Source organism: Tyto alba, unplaced genomic scaffold (genome assembly GCF_018691265.1).
Source record: "Tyto alba isolate M040663 unplaced genomic scaffold, T.alba_DEE_v4.0 Super-Scaffold_9, whole genome shotgun sequence".
NCBI lineage: Eukaryota > Metazoa > Chordata > Aves > Strigiformes > Tytonidae > Tyto > Tyto alba.
This window is the reverse complement of record NW_024881330.1, coordinates 15541027-15562331: the sequence shown is the minus strand read 5'-3', so window position 1 is coordinate 15562331 and position 21305 is coordinate 15541027. Positions and strand designations below refer to the sequence as shown.

At 43.2% G+C, this 21305-nt stretch overlaps 1 protein-coding gene across 2 annotated transcripts in view; it reads right to left on the bottom strand.

The window, feature by feature from the left end:
• Positions 1 to 988: 988 nt before the first annotated feature.
• Positions 989 to 21305, bottom strand: part of SAMD12 (sterile alpha motif domain containing 12) — a 177741-nt gene continuing 157424 nt past the window's right edge. For both annotated transcript variants that reach the window (XM_042785943.1, XM_042785944.1), the window contains one exon: positions 989 to 10325. In XM_042785943.1, coding sequence (XP_042641877.1) covers positions 10303 to 10325 — 23 coding nt within the window. In that variant the 3' untranslated portion in view covers positions 989 to 10302. The remainder of the gene's footprint in view (positions 10326 to 21305) is intronic.

Below are 21305 nucleotides of genomic sequence, written 5' to 3'. Positions count from 1 at the left end.
GTATGAAAACTGAGCTTTCCCTGATAATATATTCTTCTCACTGACAAAGTTTTTGGTGTAGAAAGCTTTTTAAAGATATAAACAGAATTTAGTAAATTGCAGCCCCATCAAGCGATGTTACAATAAAAAACATGTGATTTGTGGGTTTTTTAGATGACAATTTATCTTGACTTTGTCAGTTATGCTCCACACTATATAATTTGTTCTATTATTTTGTATTAAGCCCAGTATTTTATGTTTGACCAAAACATGTCATCAGTCTACCTTACAAATGCGAGAACATTCAGAATTATGGCTGAAAAGAATAAAAAAACCACATATATAGGAGAACTTAATATCATGCTGGAATTTCGGAATTAGTTTTTCTGAAAACTACCTTATCCACTGACTTCTAAATTACTCTCATGCCATAAATACTGAGAATAAACAGGGGGTGGGATGGGAGTGAAATGCCATGCACCATAAACAGTGTAGTACCTGCTCCTTTTGTGGTTCAGCCCCCTTAGAAGCTGCTTCACTGCTTACACGGGCATCCCCTAAGTTGTGAGCAATAAAGGTGATGAAAGCAGAATACCTCCTCGCAGTGTGCAGTGTCTGCTCGCAGTCGCACCGCACTAAATCTGGGCTAAATCGAGTCGAGTCAGCGCAGTCGGTGTGGATTTACACCCAAACCCGCCAAGCAGAACACAGCCCTTTGCTCAGTTAACACCTCCTGGTTCATCAACGACTATGTTGCATTTACACAGCACCTGCACCCTGCACAGCACACCGCTGCGCAGACCCCGAGTACCACAGCTGGGGAAGGACACGTGCGGGCGAGTGAAAAGCTCTGCCCGCCCTCAGGTGCTGGAAACCCCCAATGAGACCCGTCAGAGTGTCAAGTGTGAGTGGCTGCTGGCAAAAACCACTGAGGGTTTGTTTTTTTTTTTCTCTCCTTCTGTTCATGAAATGGATCAAGCCCTGACCTTGTTTAAATCAAACAAAATACTTTTACTGTATAATAAAAATTCCATGTTTTAATACATCGCCATGCACAAATGAAGTCAACAATGCAGAGTAAAAAATTGTCAAATATACAAAATGATAAAGCAGATATCCAAAGCTTCCAGAGATCATGCCCAAAGATACCAAAAATTTGATATTGATTTTTATTTAATTGTTTAAAAGAACTCCTCCCTCCCACCTGGGTTTTACTTTTTGTTGATTTTTGAAAACAGAAGGAATTAAAGAGTAAATATAAAAACTGTAGGGTGGAATTAACAGTGATGGCCACTTTGTATACTAAAAGTTAAATTGCATGATCATTTCTGTTTTGGGAAAGAAAGCACTGTTGTAGAGAAGAACACCTTGGATGCCTCGGGAAATGCAGGGTACGTCAAACAAAAAGGCACACTTTTGTCTTATGCCACCTCATTTGGCTCCATCTTTTGAAAGTTCAGCCACAGATGGACTGGGAGTAACAGTGCGTCACTTTTTAACTGTTAAGAGTGCTGGCATTTTCCTAGATTTTCAACCAAGTTAACATTAAAAGGAGATCACTGGCTGATAGTTCCTTAGTGAATGTAAACCAGAGCTGACTCCCGAGGCAGCTGGGCCAGACACAACTTGCTGGTGTCAGGAGACTGTTTTGACCGTACAGCACGGCCATGGGCTCGCACGCAGCCTTTCTGCAAGCAGCTCTTCTGCATCGGGCCACCAGATCTCCCAGGAGCTTGACCCCAGCCTCGCTCCCCTCCCGGCAGCTCACACCCAGCATCAGCTGCCGGTGCCGACGCGCAAGCGCAGCCTGGCATCTGATTCTGTCCATGGGCTACTGATTTGGAGGCAACCTCTGGAGACAACTCCAGCCGTCAGTTATCTGCGCTCCTCAAAGTCAGGTTCAATCAACCTTTAATTCAACTCCCCCAAATACAGGAGCTCAAATTCAGAGCCCCCTTTGCTGGTTTACACTGCACAGAGCCAGGCAGGCATTACTCCCACCTTACTCCCACTTGTGGAAAAAAAAAAAAAAAAACAACCAAAACTGTGAGGCAGGTCCAGATAGCTACAGTCCCTATAGAAAACTGAAAGGAAAACCCAGCACTTCCAAAACATGTCCCTGCCACTTTCAGGTTCTGCAACAACTGTGAGATAGTTAAAAATATGCCTCTTAGGCTCGCCAAGTGTCTCAGCAACTTAGTGCAAAGCAAAGGAGTCTTCTTCTCAGAGCACGCAGCCTCTTTGGGGAAATGCTGGTCATTCCCATTGCCAGAGCACTGCCCTGTGCAGTTCATCTGTATTTTAGGGGAAGCCCATCGGACAGCAGCAACCCCAGCTGATGCCCTGAAACACAGGGTCCGATTCTGCAAGGTAACGTGCCTCTTGCAATGGTCCCAAGCGAGTGCTCGGCACAGCACAGGGCTCTGGGCTCCGCTGGCGGGCTGGCCCCGTCCCTCCCCTCGGTCAGGGGCGTTGGACTTGGGGAGAAGCCTGAGATCTGGGTGTCATGCCGAGATGCTTTGCATAGGCTGGAAGCTCATGTCCCTCTGTGCTTTCTCTATTGCCACTTAATCTCTTTTTTACCTTTCTCAGAAAAAAAGCAGATAAGGAACTTTTGGCATACAAGGGATGCAGATGAAGTGGTAAAAGGACTCCAAACATTTCTTTATCTGGACTGGTTTTGAGACCAGAGCCTGGCTCAGTAGGGAAAACCTGTCCAGATGTAAAACTGTGCTCTCAATAAACAAACAAAACAAACAAGTTCCTTAAGCATTTGATGGGGCAGATCATATTTTTTTTTCCTCCTCTGCACAGCTTCTTATTGCTTACATGCAGTTTTGCTGCAATATCGATCTCCCTGCTTTATAAAACCCTGTGTATCGCTATTTAATTTGGTGACTTATGGTATTAAATAGATGAATTCAAGGCAAGTGCTTAATAGAAGTAACATGATTAGAGATTTAACAACAGCTACAGAGGATTTTTTTTTTTTTTCTGAAAAGGTATTTAGATATATTTCGAATTAAAATCAGAAAAGAGCTATTCATTTCATTGTCAGACTAAGCCTGGAAGTGTTATAATAACACTGGCAATTCTACTTCTATGGCAGAAGCAGACATTATATAGTCATCTGCAAGATCAGCTTCTCCTCTGTCCAGCCCGACCCCAGCCGTGCCCGTTAAGGACCACTCTCCTCCAGAGCTGCAAGGTGTCTCGGCAGTGTGAGGACACTTGTAAGATGCCAGTGACTCTGCAGAATTTATTTGACAGGCGGCTGGCTAGTACCAATGTTTTTTAAACAATAAATCTAGACCAAACTAATTTTCTTAGGATTTCACACTGGATTAGAGCAAGAATCCCCCAAAATCTTTATCTTCTTAGCTATGGCTGTAGCTAGCTCCCTTCTTGTTTCAGCTTCTTGATGTCAATTCAATACCAATTTGCAGTAAGTATTGTTGTTATAGTTTCTTTTGTTTGCATGAACTGTTTACTCTTCAAACCATCCAGCCTAGCCCGTGCTGTTCCCCACCGCTGGATGAAGCCCAGCAGAACTCTTGACAGTTCACACTTGCCTTGCACCTATTGACAGTGGTTTTGTGAAACCTGAATCAGATGCTGAGCGCTCCTCTCCTTGTCTCTATGGTCCAACGTTTAAACCAGCCCACAGTGGTAGGGCCCAGTCTTGCAAAAACCCACTGCTGGGAGCAGCTGTCATTACTCTGGTTAGTCCCACTGAAGTCATTTCACTTCCAGGGCTTTGTTAACCAGCTCCGATGGGGCTCGTCATGATGGCAGGAATAGTTTTGAAGCAAGGAACTCGTGTACCGTGTTCAGCTGCACAGCAATACAATATAACTCTCAGTCAGCACCACAGCTTCTGTGCCAGTTATTCATGGCAGGAAAAAAAGCGTCTTGCCAGCAAGATGCTACCTCCTTACTTAAGAGGCAAACCCATAGTTGTTATTCCTTGCTCACACTACATATCCACTTGGCCCCAGCATGAGTGCAGCATTTTATCCGAGGCTGTTATTAATGAAATACAGCAGACTTTCTCTTTGTGTCCAAGGTTTTTTGTTGTCCTTTCTGGTCCAGTTCTCTTTCTTTATGTGCAGAAGAACCTTACAGCTATGAGCAGACCTGCCAATGATCACACCAAATGCTCACAAGCACAGCTCTGTTCATATAAGGTGTTTAAATTAAGACCATTTTGTGTGAAAAAAATGGTTATAGGTTGCCTTGCCTTCCTGTAATATTGGAAACTTTAAGATATTTTTCATTCAGAAGTTTACATCTGATGATCTAGTCTAATCCTTGCATAACACACCCCTAATAACCTCATCCAGTAACTGCCGCACTGAGCCTGGATTTCAGTTTGAGGTAGAGCTTATTGACTTAGAAAAATACTCTGCATACATTTAAAGACTTTATGTGATGGAGAACATGCCAGGTAACTAACTAAGTTGTCTCCACAGGTAATTATCCTCCCTGTCGAGCATTTGCACTTAATTTCTAGCCTGAAATCAGTTTCCAGCCAGTAGAGCACATCATTCTCTTTTCTTCTAAATAAAAGAGCTACCTGCCTTCAGACAGCACTTCCCTGCCCAGGTAGAAGATTTTGATTGCAGACAGAGATCAAGTCAACTCTTCAAATTGCCTCTGATAAATTAATAGCTTCAGCTTCATTAGTCTGACACTATAATAAGAACTGTTTTCCTGCCCTTGAATGACACTGGGAGCTGTTGAAAATAATATTTCCAGGTTGTCGATACCATTTTTGAAAGACAGGCAGTAACTAAACTGGAACAGCATTGCTATTGCAAGGTCCTACAACCCAGCTGGCAAAAGCATCTCTGGGGCTGATGTTGAGCGGATTATTGATCACAACTTGACAGCCACTGTATTATTCCAGATGTACTCCCCATGCCTGCAAGTTGGACTTGCTGCCATCTCTCCTGGATTTCTGACTTTGCCATCCTCCAGGTTACTCTCTACCACTGACCTGCTCCATATCATTATTTACCATGCCACTCCTTTTGTCATCTCTGGCTGTTGCCAGCAGTATTTTTCTCTTTCCCTGGGAGGAATATTGAAAATACAGCATACCTTGGGATGCTGTTACTCATGAGAAGTAGTCTTGCTGATGCTAATTTCATATTTGTAGCTATTTTTTGTGATCTAGCCTGTAATCAGTTTTAATCCACTTAATATGGGTGATATTGATTTTGCGTTGTGCTATTTTGTTATCAGAATCAAATGATCTATAGGAGGCTAAGTATAGTATGCCAGCAGAGCTACTTTTGTCAACAAGTCTTTGATATCACAAAAAAATGATAGCAAGTTTTTTCACCATGATACATTTCTATAAAAATCATTTGGGGGGTTTTGTCAATTTTTAATTGCTTTAATGAATGTGCCATATCAACCTTTCCATGATTTTGCCTAAGACTGATAGGAAGATAATGAGCCTATAGTTTTCTGGGTCAAATCACTCATTCTTTTAAATTACTGGGGTTTTGGTGTCATTTGAAGCTTCTTTTATGTTTCCCGGTTCTGAGGAGTCCTAGATAAGTTTTTCCTTCACTTTTGGATTCAGTTAATGGTTCTACAAATTTAAAAATATGTTTGGATAGTTGCTGCTTAATATTACCCGCAATTACTGATGGAGTAGGAGGAATTACATTTTAATGTGCAATCTGACTCCCTCCTACTGCTTTCAAATACAAACCAAGAATATTTGTTGTTTATTGCATGTACTGTGAGTAATCACTGTGCTGTGCCTGTCTAACATCAGATTTAGCTTTGCTAGGATAGTATTTATTAGGATATATATAAAGCCTTTGGTCTAACCAGTCCTAACCTATTGACCACTGACTTCCCATATCTTTTTTGTCTTCTCTCATCAAACATTTACTTTTCTTACTTGCTGATTTATCCTCATGAGCCAGCCTAATCATCCATATGTTATGTTGGTGGGTTTTTTTTGCACTCCAGACAACTCCTGAATTTTACTATAGGAGGCTGCAGGTAATGGCGGTAGTACTTTCCCCCTCACCTGTCAATTTTAATTATATCAGTGGACCTTTTCTTTTTAAATTAAAATCCTATTGACCACAGTCTATATATACCAGGATCAATTGCAGTGCAGTCCTGCAGTGGGGCGTTCAAGGAGACGCTGACAGCAGAGATGTTAATTGTTAAAAGGGGACCAATGTGAAAGATGCAGGGTTTTACTCAGCTTGCCTGAGACAATTTTGAATAACTGAGATCTTGTGGCTTTGTGGTGGGTGGAGGGAGGTTAGTTTTAGTGATGACAAAAAAGCCACCCCAGGCCTGGCTGGCACTAATCAACACAGCTCCAGAGAATCTGATGGAATAGAGCCAATGTAAGTCTGCTGGGGGTCTGGCCTGGGGTCTTCTGAAAATTCAGGGCAGAACAAAACCAGAATTTTGTCATTTTTAATGGTTTGATTTCCTCAATGACGCTGCAGCTGCTATTGAGTGACAACACTTATCCTAAAGAACAGACAGGGAAGGATGAATCCACAGGTACAGCATGGCCATGCAGCTGGATGCCCAAAACCAAACAGCTTGTGGAGCTTTTTCAAACTCCTCTCCTGGAAGGCTGCATTTCCCTTAACAGAATAATTACCTGGATATCTGGGCAATTACCTTAACAGAATAAATAGTGGGTGTTCAGGCACAGAAAGCTATGCAGATGAAAAAAAAAAAAAAAAAACAAAAAAACCCCACAAAACAGTGCAAAGGATGCTCTCAGCTGCAGTGTGTTTTCTGGGGTGACCAATTCCTTCAGGTTTCCAGTGCAGGACTTCCCACGGTTTGAAGCACTTGGGATGGCCAGGTCTCTGTCAGAGCTTCTTAGCCACATCTGATGCTGCAACCTTTCTTGACACAAAGAAACTAGGCGAGCGTAGCGGCAGGGAGAGGTACCGGGCACGGGAGGAAGGCTGCAGGTCTGCACACAGGGAACAGTGTCCTGATCGCAATAACGTTTTGTTTCGGAGATAATAACTAGTGATCAGTGTAACAGCAGCACTGGCCTTTGCAAACTTATCTATCTTCACAGGGCTGATAATTGCTGTTTTATGAAAATAGCATTAGTCTCCCACTCTTTTGCACTGAACTAATGGCTCTGAGTGTATTTAAATTCACTTCCTTTGCCGGAATAACTTATTTGCTCCCTTTCATGTTGACTTGGTCTTTGGCACTCTCGACATAAATGATTTATTGACTAGAGATAAAGAATTCTTTCCCCTGAACTGTTCCTGCGACCCAGGCAAAAGCGGATGTGTCTGCTATTAATAAGGTGTTCAGCATAAAAAATGCAATAGACTTGATTGTCTGCACTCAATAGCCTTTCCGAGAACACAGTACCTGCCCCCATTCATAATAACAAAAATCTCTCCTGCATGTTTATTTATATTAAAAAGTTTTCAGAAGAATACGCTGGAATCCAGATAGTTGTTCAGGAGATGCAGAACAATTTCATAAATATCCCTGAGGAAGCATGGCCTACTTTGGGAGAATAACAGTGATTAGAAAATCCAAACACAATGAATAGTTAAATACAAGCCAAAAAGTACAGTTATTTCCTTATGGCTCTGGCAGACAATTACACACATGAGAAGTGTCACGGGGCTCGGGGGAACTATGCTTGCAATTATCCACATGCACAGGCTGGCTGTAGGCTGGAGACCTACACCAGCTTCAAAGGAGATTTGTCCGATAGGCACCTACAGCAGACTTCTCACTGAGTCTGGCTACACAAGGGTCTGGACTTGATTTTCACATTTCTCAGGGCCTGAAACACTGCTTTTCTAGGTCATCATAGCTAAAATCCTGGGAAGCTTTTAAAACAAACTGTTTTAACAGGAGAAGTGCACACATCTAAATTCATGCCCATATACTGGAAGATGTTCAAAACTAACATTGATACAAAAAATGCTTCTAGTGGCTCTCTGCCTAACTCAACTTCTTCTCGTACGCCCTTTTAAGATAACACTCTCTGATAAACTCTTCTTTTATAATTCAAATTATTCCAGATTGTTTCACTGGGTAGTAAAAGAAGAGAAACCATACTGTAGAAGTATAGCATTCTCCTTCTTTTTAAAATAACTTATATCAAAGTGGGTTTTTTTAATTGCTGTACCAACATGAAATTGATGTCAGTTGCCAGAGTGTATTTTTAAAACCTGTAACATAAAGAGCTGTAAAATTTGCTAAAGCTTACAGTGGACCTGTGCCATGCGCATGGCTGGGTCTCTTGGTATCAGATTCCAACCTGCAGCCCTATGAAAAGCTCTAAAAAGTGCAAATGTTGCCATTGGCAAAGATTCTTATGTCTTAAGGAGAATTTTTACACCAATTAATTTAAAATTAGGGACCAGGATTTTCAGAAAAAGAATGTAGATGCTTACTGCTTTGTAATTCTTGTGAACTCCATTTCAGAACCCATGGAAAGACCCAAACCATTAGAAATCATTAGTAACTTCTGAGAATCTTGGTCATCAGTAAAAACAATTTGCTTTTGGACTGGATACTATAGAAATATCCAACAGGCTGAATTTGAGATGGGTGGAGAGCTGAAACCTAAGCCCATATGCATCTGAAAAAAATTAAGCCCTAAAGTTATTTATCTGTTTGTTGTATGGGCACCCTCAGTGGTTGACCTTCCATTCTGTAGCAATGAACTGTACAATAGTTTTAAAGCATTATGACACAAGAGCTTCCTCTAAAAAGGTCCCTTGGACTTGTAGCTGCACATTCTCTCCATCGCTGCATCTTCACTCCAGTACGGCGTCTCATCCAGTTTGGCATACATCCTAACAGCGACTCTATAGTACACATCTATTAGGCTGGAGAGAGTGATGGTCTTTAAATACACAAAAAAAGCTACCTTTGATTTTAAAGAAAGAAGGAACAAATAAGTAAGTCCCCTCAGTATGTTTATGGCATCAGTTCATTATAAAGAGTGTGTCAAGAAGGTCCTAATGTGAGGGATAGACACTAATTCCACTGAGTCCCCAGGGAAGAAACAGTACCACAGCCAGCTGTGATACAACCAGTGATGAGGCCAGCCATTCAGAGACTGAACAAAAAACAACGTTCAGATTGAATGCAACAGTCTTGAGCCTGCTACAGTATATTGAAAGGCTTATTGGAACCATTTGCTTATTCCCAGTTCCTACCAAAATACTGTTTTGGATAGAAAGTGGAAAAAGTTAATGAAGAAGTCTGCCCTCTCCAAAGGGAGTGTCTTGCTCCTTAGAAGTATAGTCTTACACTTTACCTTGTTCAGAGAGTTTGGTTTGGACTACGATTCCCCAGCCCTGCCCAAAACATAAATGGTGGCCAGCATAAAGAACCTGAATTCTTCCAGTATATTCTGGTTCTATCGTAGACCAAACCCAAGGTCACACATATCTTTGAGAAAGGCTTTGCCTCTCCCTTGCAAAGTAAGAAAACACATTGGCACACTAGAAACAAGAACCTTTGATATTTGGTGAACAAGAGGGAGAGCAGACAGTTTCCTACAGCTCATTCAACCTACCCTGTGACAGCTACCTCTGTGACAGCTGTTCTCTCAGTCTCGATAAAAGAAGTCACACCTCTGCCACGTGCAAATCTATCTACACAATCTACTGTGAATCTGTGAAGGTATGCTAGCAGTGGACTTCAGTGTGGATGCAGTCTCAGCACAAAGACTGAAACATATCCTCAGTATTTAAAAAAAAAGACCATTATATATATATGGACTGTGCTAGTTCTGTGTGGAAAGCACATATGAAGTGCTGATATTGTTTAACAGAATACCATTAGACTGCAAAACTAACATATACAAGACGTTTACATTCCTATCAGGGTTTAATATTGTGAACATATCCACTGAGATTGGAGAATTGCTGTAAGTTTTTCCTAAAACATCATGCCATCTGCATACATAATAAAAGAATCCAGTAGTTGCCATGCTAAAACAGGACTTCTAGTGAAGGGCATAGACAGTCCCCTAAAGGGAACTCAAAAGTTATGCACAGTGATGAAAACTGGAAGGAGTATTCCAGCTAAAGGTCTGTCATGACCATTTTCAATAAATTAGCACTGGATATTATGCACCACATTTTTACTCCACAGCAGACCAGGTTTTCCCAGAATGCATCATCTTGAGTGGGCTGATTTTACTTCAAGTTTGTCTTCAATCCTCCATGGTCACCTTCTGGCAGTGCCATTTATTATGTTTTTTTTTCATGAAGGAAAGTTCCCTTTCACATCAAGTGGCAGGACAGAAGCTTTAGAGGCTGGAAATGTTTATGGAGAGCTCTCTGCTGGGGCTGTAAGAAACAAAAGAGAAAACCAAACCCAGACAGTGAGTATAGAACAGAGCAAAGGAATTACCATGTATTTCAACTAAAAAAAAAAAAAAATTAGGTTTGAGCTGAGGAAGTGTACTTCTGCTATAAAGACTAACTACTCCTAGCATATATGTTGTGACCCTGGTACTTTTTGAATCAGCTTCACTCATCAACCAAAAAACTCAGTGCTTAATCAATTCCTTAGATAAATATAAAGCGCAGACCAGCAATAATTTGTATGATTTAACAATTCTACTTGAATTTTATTGCCTCACGTGAAAGAACTGCTTCCTCTTCCTCTAGTCTGTGTCCCAGAGAGCAGGCTCTTCTGTTTGGCTGGGCTTGCATTAACTACTGAAGGTTTGATAGCCAAATGTGGGAAAGGCTCCACCAAATGCCAAACTAGGAGCTGAGGTTCCCTCACCATTTCTGCTGGAAAGGATGGCGAGAGTTGGCCATTGTTGCATAGGAGATGTGAAAACAGCTCACCCACTTCCTTCCCTCTTTCGGAGCCCATAAGATAATTAGGAGGTTGCAGAGAGTTTCTCTTTCACTGTTAAAAGCAGTAAAGCACACTCAGCTTTGGTGGCTACTATTCCTTGCCTGACAGCCCTTGCAAAGCAGTAAGGTGATCACACCATAAAGGGGGAATATGTGGAGGTTATTTGTAACTTCTCCTCCCCTCCACCCAAACTCTTCTTTGAGATGCACAGCAAAATCACGGGAGGTAATGGACACAAGATGCAACAAGAGAGATTCCAGTTAGGTACAAGGAAAACAAATTCTTCCTAGAGAGGGTGGTCAAATTTTGGAACAAGCTACCCAACCAGGTTGTGTGTTCTCCACCTACAGAGATATCCACAACTCAACCAGATAAGGCCCTGAACAACTTAACCTGGCCCTGCTTTGAGCACGGTTGAGTGGAATGATTTCCAGAGGTCTCTCCCAACTTAAACTGTGCTATGATTATGCATTTTCTGATTGGGATTTGTGCTTCCTGTTCTGCCTTTCTGAACAAGAGATGAGTGCCCATGCAGGACTGTTGACACTAAAGCGCGTTCAGTCATTTATTCGGTATGTAGCCATGAAAATGCATGTAAACCTGTCACAGGCTCAGGCTCATGCTAGCCTCTGGAGCCAAGAAGCCATGCAGAGGCAAGTTCACTGTGTTATTTCAACGTGTTTGGACACAGCTTTGTTTATCACAGAGCCCTCACCCATCACCAGTTATGGACCAGATGTCTGAGCAGTGCTGGGATGGGACTCATTGCAGTGGGCTTTGCACCCCTTCCAGCTGATGTCCTGCCTCTTGCATGAAAGGACGTGTCTGTATGCGTGGGAAGAGTTGGATCGTTGTTTTTTTGGGGCCAGAGTCCACATTGTGAGGCTAATGGGATACCGATGCTGCCAAGGCAGCATTCATGTCAGCTGAAACTCAGGCTGACAGTGAATTTCTGCTTCTCATCCCTTCAAAATCATGCCCGGTGGTCTCTTCTCTGCAGGGTGTGGGCTGACTGGCTCTGCCAAGCTGTCAGTTTGTCCATATTTGCCTCGCCCAACCCAAACCCAAACTCTTGTAGCAATGGACATGAAAGTCTGAGAGGGGAAAGGATGAGATGTTAAATCAGTAGGTTCTGGAAGAATGCTGAATAAGATTTAAAAAAAACCCCACACCCTGCCGTGAGTACTTTACTCCTCAGTGTAAATACGTCCTATGAAATAGAAGAACAATAAAACCCTGTCTTGTTAGCTATTTCCTTCCTTATGTGGGCATATTCACCTGATTATGGTGCTACTTTTGATTTCGGTTTTTACAGCTGCCTTGCTTTTATTCTCAAGGTTCTCTAGTGTGATGATCCTACCACCAACTACCATCATCTACTACATGACACACCCATGTTAGTAGCGGCCAAAGAAAGTTGCATGTTTGGGACCCAGCAACTGTTTTATTCTGTTATATAAGAATGGACAGGAGGGTTTTGAGCCTTCAGCTGGTCTAGACAGATAACTGACCACATCCACCAGGACAGAAAAGAAAGCAATGGTGACATTAAGCAGGTTTGCAGATAAAGGGGAAATTGAGAAGAGGAGGGAGGTTTTAAACTTGGAAAGAGGCAAACTGGTACCTCACCTCGAAAGTGTTTGATTCCAGGTGAACTGGAGGATATCTCCCATCTGTGTAACATCAACAGAAATGGGCTGGTCTCACAAAGGAGAAACAGGACCTTTTTTGAGGTTAAATAGCTCATCTGCTGCAAACAAGAGAAAATTTGAAGAGCTCTTCCAAGTAATGGAAGATATCTTGCCTAGCCACCGAGTTGCAGGACTAAAATGAAATGGGTAAACTGGCTAATTATATGAGGTCAGGCCTCAGGATTGCACTTGTGCTGAAATTCCCCAATCATCCACATTGTCCCAGCCACTGGCGTGTACTTGTGCGTAAGTTTGAAATGAGCCAGGTGGCCCTTCAGACAGAAACCCGTGAACGAGGAGAAATGGGGACTGATCCCAACCTGAGCTCCACCCTCACTGCAGAGGGAGCACAACCGCTTCGAGCCACACAGGACACCTAACAGAGCCAGTCCAGACACAACCAGCAACACTGCCCAAGGGAACAGTAGTAATTCTGTTAAGTTCTGCACTTAGAGCAAGCAAACTGAGGATTTAGTGGTCATCTAGCCCATTTCTTCTCTTTCCTTCTCACTTTGTCTTTTGAGGACAGGGTTTTAGAAGCACTTATTCTTCCTCATTACTTATATAATTTTTGGTGCCCAGCTGGAGACTCCTCTAAGGACCCTGGTTTTCTATCAGTATGTACCCAGCACTTTCTGAAAGTAATATCTTTTTCAAAGGTATCACAAATGAGCAGTTGTCTTTGAAAGCCTTGCCTGAGACTGCAAGTTCTTGGAACGAAGACCGCCCTTTGCAGGGGGTTTGCACGCTTACCAACACAACAGCGTACAGATCTAATCTCACATGACATTTTCAAGAAGCTGCTGTAGAAAGACAACAATAATTTCAAAGCCAGTGACATATTTCGTTTTTTGAGTACCTGTACTGTGTAATTTTTTTTCTAACTGGGAAAGGGACATATTTTTCATGAATATTAAACATGTATTAATTCAGCTCAACCTAGCAGTATTACCTATTTGTCACATTTTTGTAATAGAGGGATTCTGATAAAGCAAACAAGCATCTATTATCTTTGCTAGGTTTCTCCTCCTGGAACTAATTTTATAGTATATTTCTAAGGTTAGGACATTTCAAACATGGGATTATTATGTAAAAATACTATCTCCACCATCCATATACCAACTATTCCTTGGAGTCTGGTGAAAAACTGCATTCAGCTACATTTACTAGTATTTTTCTTGTGTCAGAAAGGCCACAGGTATTTCACTTCATGCTACACATGTCACTTGAGACATTATAATATTCTGCACATTACTGCAGACTTGTTGCATCTTCCTACTTGCTGGTTAGAGATATTACTAGTTTTGAAGCATTTTTTACACTGGCAAAAGGAAATGGCTGGCAGCCTATTTGTAGATTTACCCCTTTATTGTGCATTGAATTATTACTCTTCAGGTGTGACAGTGTAAGGTGTCTCTGTGAGGCTCATGGAAGTTTATGTGAAAACAAAATATCTACTTGGGGAGCTGCTGATCTCAGTCAGTCACCATGGTGGGAGAAGGATTAGCAGGGGCTGGGAAATGCTGCCACATCGGTAGGGACAGAAACCATTTGCCCCAGGTCAGAGGGGACCAAAGTTGTACCAGAGTTTGGTTTCACTCCATCACAAAACTATCCCATTACTGTCCTGTGTAAACAGCAGCAGTTCTCTTAACCTTTAGGTAAAAGCAGCTATTGCTGCACATCATTATTACCTAACAGGTCGCTGATAAGCAGAGTCAACAGTGCCAGAGATCCAAGGTTACCTCAAACATTTGCACGCTTGTAGCTGGCTGGAGCCAGCACGGAGGAGGTGGCAAAGCAACACTTGCCAGGCTGCTCCGTCCACCTCCCAGCCGCCGGCACTCATCCGAGCAGCCCCGGCTCGCACAGGCAGCAAGTCCAGCCGCAGGCTGCACAAAGACAGCAAGCTGCCTCGCTGCAAGTGTCACAGCCCAGCAGCCTCTGTTAAACAGTGACACATTAATCGATGGACTGAACGCAACACCCAGCAGCTGAGAGAGAAAGCAGAGATGTGGATGGTTCTTGATAAGACTGCCAATTTTGTTTTGATTCACAACCAGTCATGTCTTGGTCTGGCTTGCCTGATTTTCTCCTCATTACTAAGACCTCCTAGCTGATAGAGTCTTGAAGGTTATTTAAAGTTGTTTGTCAAACACAGTGTCAATACAGTAGAAAAATAGCAAGGGGGAAAGGAAGAAAGTCTCTTCTTGCTTTTGATTTTTTAATTTGCTTGACAAGAAGGAAATCCCAAGACTTTAGTTTTGGAGTAGCTTGACAGAAAAGGTGGATCTATAAGCACAACATCTAGACCATCCCAACTGTTCAATATTGTTCTGGGTTGAGTTTGTGGTGGAGTTTTTTGGTGGAAGGGAAGGGGCTATTGGGGCGGCCCACTGTGAGAAGCTTCTTGAAGCTCCCCCAGCTCCACGTCAGCTTCACTTCTGTTTGGGAAATTGAGCCAATCGGCTGCGCCTCTGCGATAACGTATTTAAGAAGGGACGTGGTGACGGGCAGTCGGACTTGTGAGGAGGAGTTGCTGCAGCTGCATGAACACCAAGGTCAGTGGAGGAACGGAAGAAGAAAGGAGGGGGGAGGTGTGCTGGAGCAGAGACCCCCCCTGTATCCTGTGGGGAGACGGCAGGGCGGCCCCCCCCGCCACCCATGGAGATCTACAGTGGAGCAGACATTGATTTGTGGCCTGTTGCTCCTGCTCGGATTATCAAGGTTCTGTGCCCGAAGAAGGCCGGGGTCTCATGGGAAAAGGTAGCCCCGCTGCTGTAATTCAGCGCTGGGAGGATTGCAGCATGCGGGGGAGTCCCACGCCGGAGCAGCTCGGGAAGGGCTGCAGCCGTGGGAGGGAATCCAGTCGGAGGAAGTTAGTGACCCATGACGGAGCAGTGTGGGGAACGCTGCGGCCCATGGGAGGGACTCATGTTGGAGAAAGTTTGTGGAGGACTGTCTCCTGTGAGAGGGGGACCACGATGGAGCAGGGGGGAACAAGTTTTGGACACTCCCCTCACCGAAGATAAGGCAAGTGGCAGCGCTGACTGCACCCCCCATTCCCTGCCCCTGCGCCACTGGGGGAGGAGGTAGAGATATCGGGAGCAGAGCTGAGCCTGGGAAGAAGGGAGGGGTGGGGGGAAGGTGTTCTCAAGATGTGGCAATGCTTCTCACTGTTCAACTCTGTTATGTGTTGTTAGTGTCTGTAATAAATGTATGGGTTTTTTTCCTTCCCCTAACGAGTCTGCCTTTTGCTCATGATCATTAAGGGGGATTTTTCCCCATCCCAGTCCTATCTCGAACCCCAAGCCTGGCTTTCTGTCCCTTCTCATTGCCGGAGGGGAAGGGAGAGAGAGCTGCTGCATTGTGGTTGGCTGCCAACCAGACCCAAACCACGACAAATATTCGTTAATAAGGTCATGCAAATTAATTATAAAAGCTGCAAAGACATGGAACACATGGAAAAAAAACGTTGCTTTCCCTTCACCCCTACTTTTTTTTAGGGTAGAGTTAGGACACATTTGTCATGAACTGTGAAACCCAACCATGAAACAAGACATTTTTTGTTCAAATGATCAGGGACATTGATGTATTATCACAAGACTCCAGGAGCAAAGTCTTTGAAACAAACGTCAGCCAGCACGTGAATTGCTATTTCTGCAATGATGAACTTAGGGTTTCTTTTTTTGAAAACACTTCTTCTTCTGGACGACTTGCTCCCATAACCAGGTTCTCCTAATCCTTCTGGATATCTGTTGATATCTCTTAATATCTGTTGATACCATCACCATAAATATGCTACTGAATATATATTCCCGTATGAGATCTATGGAAAAGAATGACTTTACATGCAATAAAAAGTCCTTGGCGTTATTTATGTATTGGTACGCTGCTCACTCCGAGTGGTCCCAGGTCCCTACAAGGGCTTTGAGGCGGCAGCTGGCATACAGCTTGAGCACAGCCTGCTCGGGCACGGCACTGTGCGTGACGCTGCCTGACGCAGTGTGAAAGACCTAAAATACCATCATGAGTATGTGGGTATGCGGGATCCTGGCTCGCTTGCAGATTCGCTGTCTGGATCAACAGCAAATCTCGTCTCAAGGAATGCTTCAGGGTGGCCTTAAAATGCAGTTTAGACGGGATGCTCAGTGCTTCAAGACAGATGCTGAACATTCAACAAGGTCAGGCAAATCCTTTCCCCTATATTCCGACTCAAGAGAAAACTCACTTCTTGCCTGTGTTGCTGGGCTCTGTAGCCTGCATCAGGCAATTCTGAGATGAAACATTTCTGGGAGAATGGATGACATGGCAGATGTTCTCAGCAGGTAACCTTCTGAAAAGCCAATTAGTCAGAGGTTATCGCAGCTGCTCCGAGGAACACAGTTGGTTCACACAGAATGGGTTGAGAATGTAGTTGTCCAAAATGTGTTTCACTAAGCTATTCAATGCCCTGAAATAGTCAGATTAGCCAAGAGTCTCTTCATGAGTCACGCACAACTCCAGCTTCCCTACCAAAGCAAATCTCTCAGCAACTTTACTAGGTTAAATAAAACGAGGACACAGGTTGATTCTGTGTACAGATGATTTATGAAGGAATTTCGGTTCCTTACCTCTTCCTTCAAAAATCAGAGTTCATGGTGGACGACTCTCTAAAGGCTTGAGCTTACCCTCCAGCCTTGTTCTGAAAAATATCTTAAAATCCTTTTAGCATCTTCTGGGCTTGATTTTACAGTGTTAATCTGGAAACCTAAGAACAAAAATCTGTCTCAAGAAATTATGTCTTTTTTATGCCTGAGCCTAACCACCATGTGAAAATTTCCCAAGTTTAAAAGTTTGATTCAGGCAAAATCCTGGGAGAGACTATTTCTTCTTTCAAAGTGGTTCATTCATCTCTACTCGAGATGCTTCATACATCCCACCACCTACCTGCTGCTGCAAACATAGAAAGAAAAAAGAAAAATGCTTTTGTATTCAACAGATCACGATCATTTCCTTGAACTAACAAGCAGTTAAAATATTTTGCAGGAGTGCATGCAACCACTTCCTCAATGTTTATAGCTTCTTTCAAAGAATTCTCTTGATCTACTGAACATTTACTCATCACTGTGAACAGTGAACTGGCTGTCCACCAGCATCCTTTTCTAGAGACTCGAATTATACCAAACAGAAAGATTTAAAGGAATGTGATGCTAAGGAGTCTGGTAAGTCTCAGCTGGTGCTGTCTGAAACTGAAAACGCGTATGAGATTGCTGACTTCATGCCCTATCATGCATATCTCTCACTGCCTGCCTGTAATCAGTTCTTGATTTCACAAGTCCTTGTGGGGTGCTCTGCAGGAAGTGAAAAAGGTTGTCACAGATGAATAGTCTTCCACACTCTGTGGCTCTAAATAGGCATTTGCACTACATCGTGAGACTTTGCATATCTATTGCTTTTGTCTCAAGAGACTGGGTTTTAATATGAAGCATGAGGAACTGTGCAAACTGAGTGAACTTAAAAAAGACATGGCCTTAAGTGGTATCTTCAGCATGCACATGAGTTGCTTAACAACACAGTCCCCAGAGGCCTGCAGTGGTTTGGTGGCTGCTCTGATCATCACCTGGAACTTGTTCTTGTGCTTCTCCTGCAGATTCTGCAGGAAACTTTCAAGCCTATCCTGTTCAGAAGTGTGCAGCAGCATTTGGAAATGAGTTCTGTTCATTATATCATCCTATTACTTGCTTTAGGATCTTCAGTGAAATATGCATTAAGAAACATAATCAGATGAAACCAAAGACATCACTAGAAAAATCAAAGTATTATAGCAAGAGTTTGGAAACTCTCTGGAGCTACAACTCCCTTGGTGCTTATGCAGAGCTTATGCAGGATTAACAGGTGGAACAAACTACCCACCTTTAGGGAGACATTCACTGTGAGGTTCCCTGAAATTAAAGTTTCCATTCTGTGATTAACCAAGTGAAAAAGGAAATTATACCTACTAATACCACCTAAAAGACTGCACATATGCACGCACACATTTACCACAAAACAAAACAAAAACACATCATAAAGCCTACAAAATCAGTGCCTCCTCCCCCACCCCCCACCTTAATTAGTTGGAAAAGCAACTTCAGCCTTTTGGAGGGATGAACTAATACATACCCTTTACCTGTATTATCACATCGTGTTCTCAATGTGTTTCTCCCAGGACCTTTTACCGTTCCTAGTTAGGCACAAAGAGAGTTACAAGGCTGCACTGGTGCTTTCTGTCCAGCTCCTGGCTGCAGAACCAAGAGCTTCAGGCTGTCAGATCTATGTGGGGCTCCTGAGTTAGGTAAAAACCCTATGGAGGAAAGGGGGTTTGAGGAGGCTTCTGGAATATGTACTTAGGGTCTGGAAGCTGCAGCTCCAAGGAGGGGCACAAGCAGGACTGTAAAGATGGCAAAGGCTGGGTTTGACCATTTATACAGATGTCTCGATGTGCTTTTAGATGATGCCTTCTCCTAATCCGCCCCAAGGTCTGATTTTATCTGGAAACTGTCCCTTACTGATTGCCACCTGAAGGGGAAATCGCTGGACCATCGGTGTTACAATACAGCACAGCCCTCCACGGCCACTGGGTCGTCTAGGAAAAAAGCAGTCACCGTTTATCCTCACCAGTCTGGTTGTGACCAGAATGAGGAACTCTTCCTAGGCATCCTCGAAAAGGTCTACAAAAAATTAGCATGATGCATACACCACTACTGTTTTAAAAATCAAAGAAAATAAAATGCCCTTGATCTAATTCTCCCAGCTGCAGGACCAAGCTCAGGGAGAGTGCTGGAGTGAGGGAAAGTCCTGTCTGAAGCAGAGTCCCTCTTCCTCCCCGCAACTGATGCTGTGACAAGGCAGGCAGCAGAGAGTGCTCACCACTCTGCAAATCAAGCTTCATGTCTCTGCTTGGGCAGCTTGAAAATGAACTACAGAGATCAAAATGAGTTACTGCCTTTGAAGAGTTCCCTAGGTGATTATTAAGACCGTATCTTGATGTATACCCACCAGAGACCCTAGATACCAGTAATGCTGCCTCTGCAGAAGGGCTTGATAAATGAAGGATGGGCTGATTTTATTGAAGAGGTTCCTAAGTCAGGCATGAAGTCCAAGGCCTGAAATTATGTGGGCTATATTGACCACAGAGTTAAGTGAAGAAGTCATTCATGAAAACATGACAGGTATGGAACAAAGACTGTCTAGCCAGTGTTCAGAATGCATGAGATGTTCAATTATTCAAGGTTTTGGGGAGTAATAATTAGCTCATCACAGGAACTCTCTGACCAGTTGCAAATTCTGCTTTACTCTGATTTGCCCCTTTCCTATTATTTTAGTTTGGAGGCTATCCAAAGCACCTGCATATTTTTATGTCTCTTTTTGCATCATGCACATGTCCTTGAAAATATGATTGCACAGAAATGTATATAAATGATTTCAGACCACAGTGGCTGTTCAGCGTGCTGTGGAGATGCTGCTGTATTTGGTTGCTGCCATCCCAAGCAAAATGTTGAATAATGTCTGCCTTTGCCCAAACTAAGTGATACGAAACACGTCTGTAGTGTGTTGCAGGTGGGTCCTGTGGAGCAGATTACAGGACCTGCTGGAGTACTCCCCATCACCCTGGCTGCCTGAAAAAGCAGTTTTCCTCCCAGGGGAAGCCCATGCCTGGGAAGGTGTCACACTTCCCATCCTCGCCTTCACATGCAGTCATCACTGTCCAGGCCAGGCAGCCAGCGCTCTGGGCTGGGACTCACGCAGGTGCTACAGTGGAGGCACACCCAGTGTGAATCAAAGACGGGACCAACATACTTAGTGGCAGAAAATAATTCAATACCAGGTGGAAATTGACCTTTAAAAGTCAGACAGAAGGGCATTGCCACACTTTAAACAGAGGGGTTTGGGGCTAAATGTCATATTGGGAAAAAAAGACTTTCATTTATCATTCAGATTCTTTGCTTGCAGAATATACCAGTATGGACTGATGGATGCAGGAAAGGGAAAGATGCAGCAGAGCAGCAACTCAGTGGTTAACGTGAAGGCCGTATCTGCTGTATCACAGACCACTAGACTTCCCTTTGCTGTCTAGTTAAATAAATACATAATTGTTCTGCACAAAGTGGAACAACATCAAAAAAAGATAAATAGCCTATCTCCTTCCCACCTGGAAGCTTGTCTTTAAGGTCGGAGATGTAAATAAATAAGCTTGCATGGACTTTTGAGATGATTCAGCTGAACTTCTACAGGTAGCTTGATCAAAGCTAGCTGGATATTTCCATGCCTAACTGTAGACTGCAACCCCAGATAAATTCAAATCACAGACAGAAGTGGGATAGGAGAATCCATCCCTGCCTGTGCTGAGCTATAAGAAGTAACTGTCCCTGCAGAGCACGATCTCACTTGGCTCTGAAGTTTGTGTGGTGGTTGCATAGGCAAACTCATTTCACCCATCCTGGATTGGCAACCAGTCTATGCTAGTTATCTAGGCTTCTTCCACAAGCAGTGGAGAAAGACAGGGCCCTTAGAGAAGAGTGACCCACCTACTTACTTGCCATACCGGATAAACAATTTTTTGGCAACTCTTCACTGATTATCAAGAAAGCTGAATGATGAGCTCAGAGTAAGTATCCAGCAATTAAATGAAAAACAAGAGGTGACAGGAATTGCAACTTTATGCTTAATTTGATTGTTATAAATTCCAGTTAGCATGGAAAATGTAGGTACCAAAATGTTCAGGATTAGCATGTTTAATGCTTA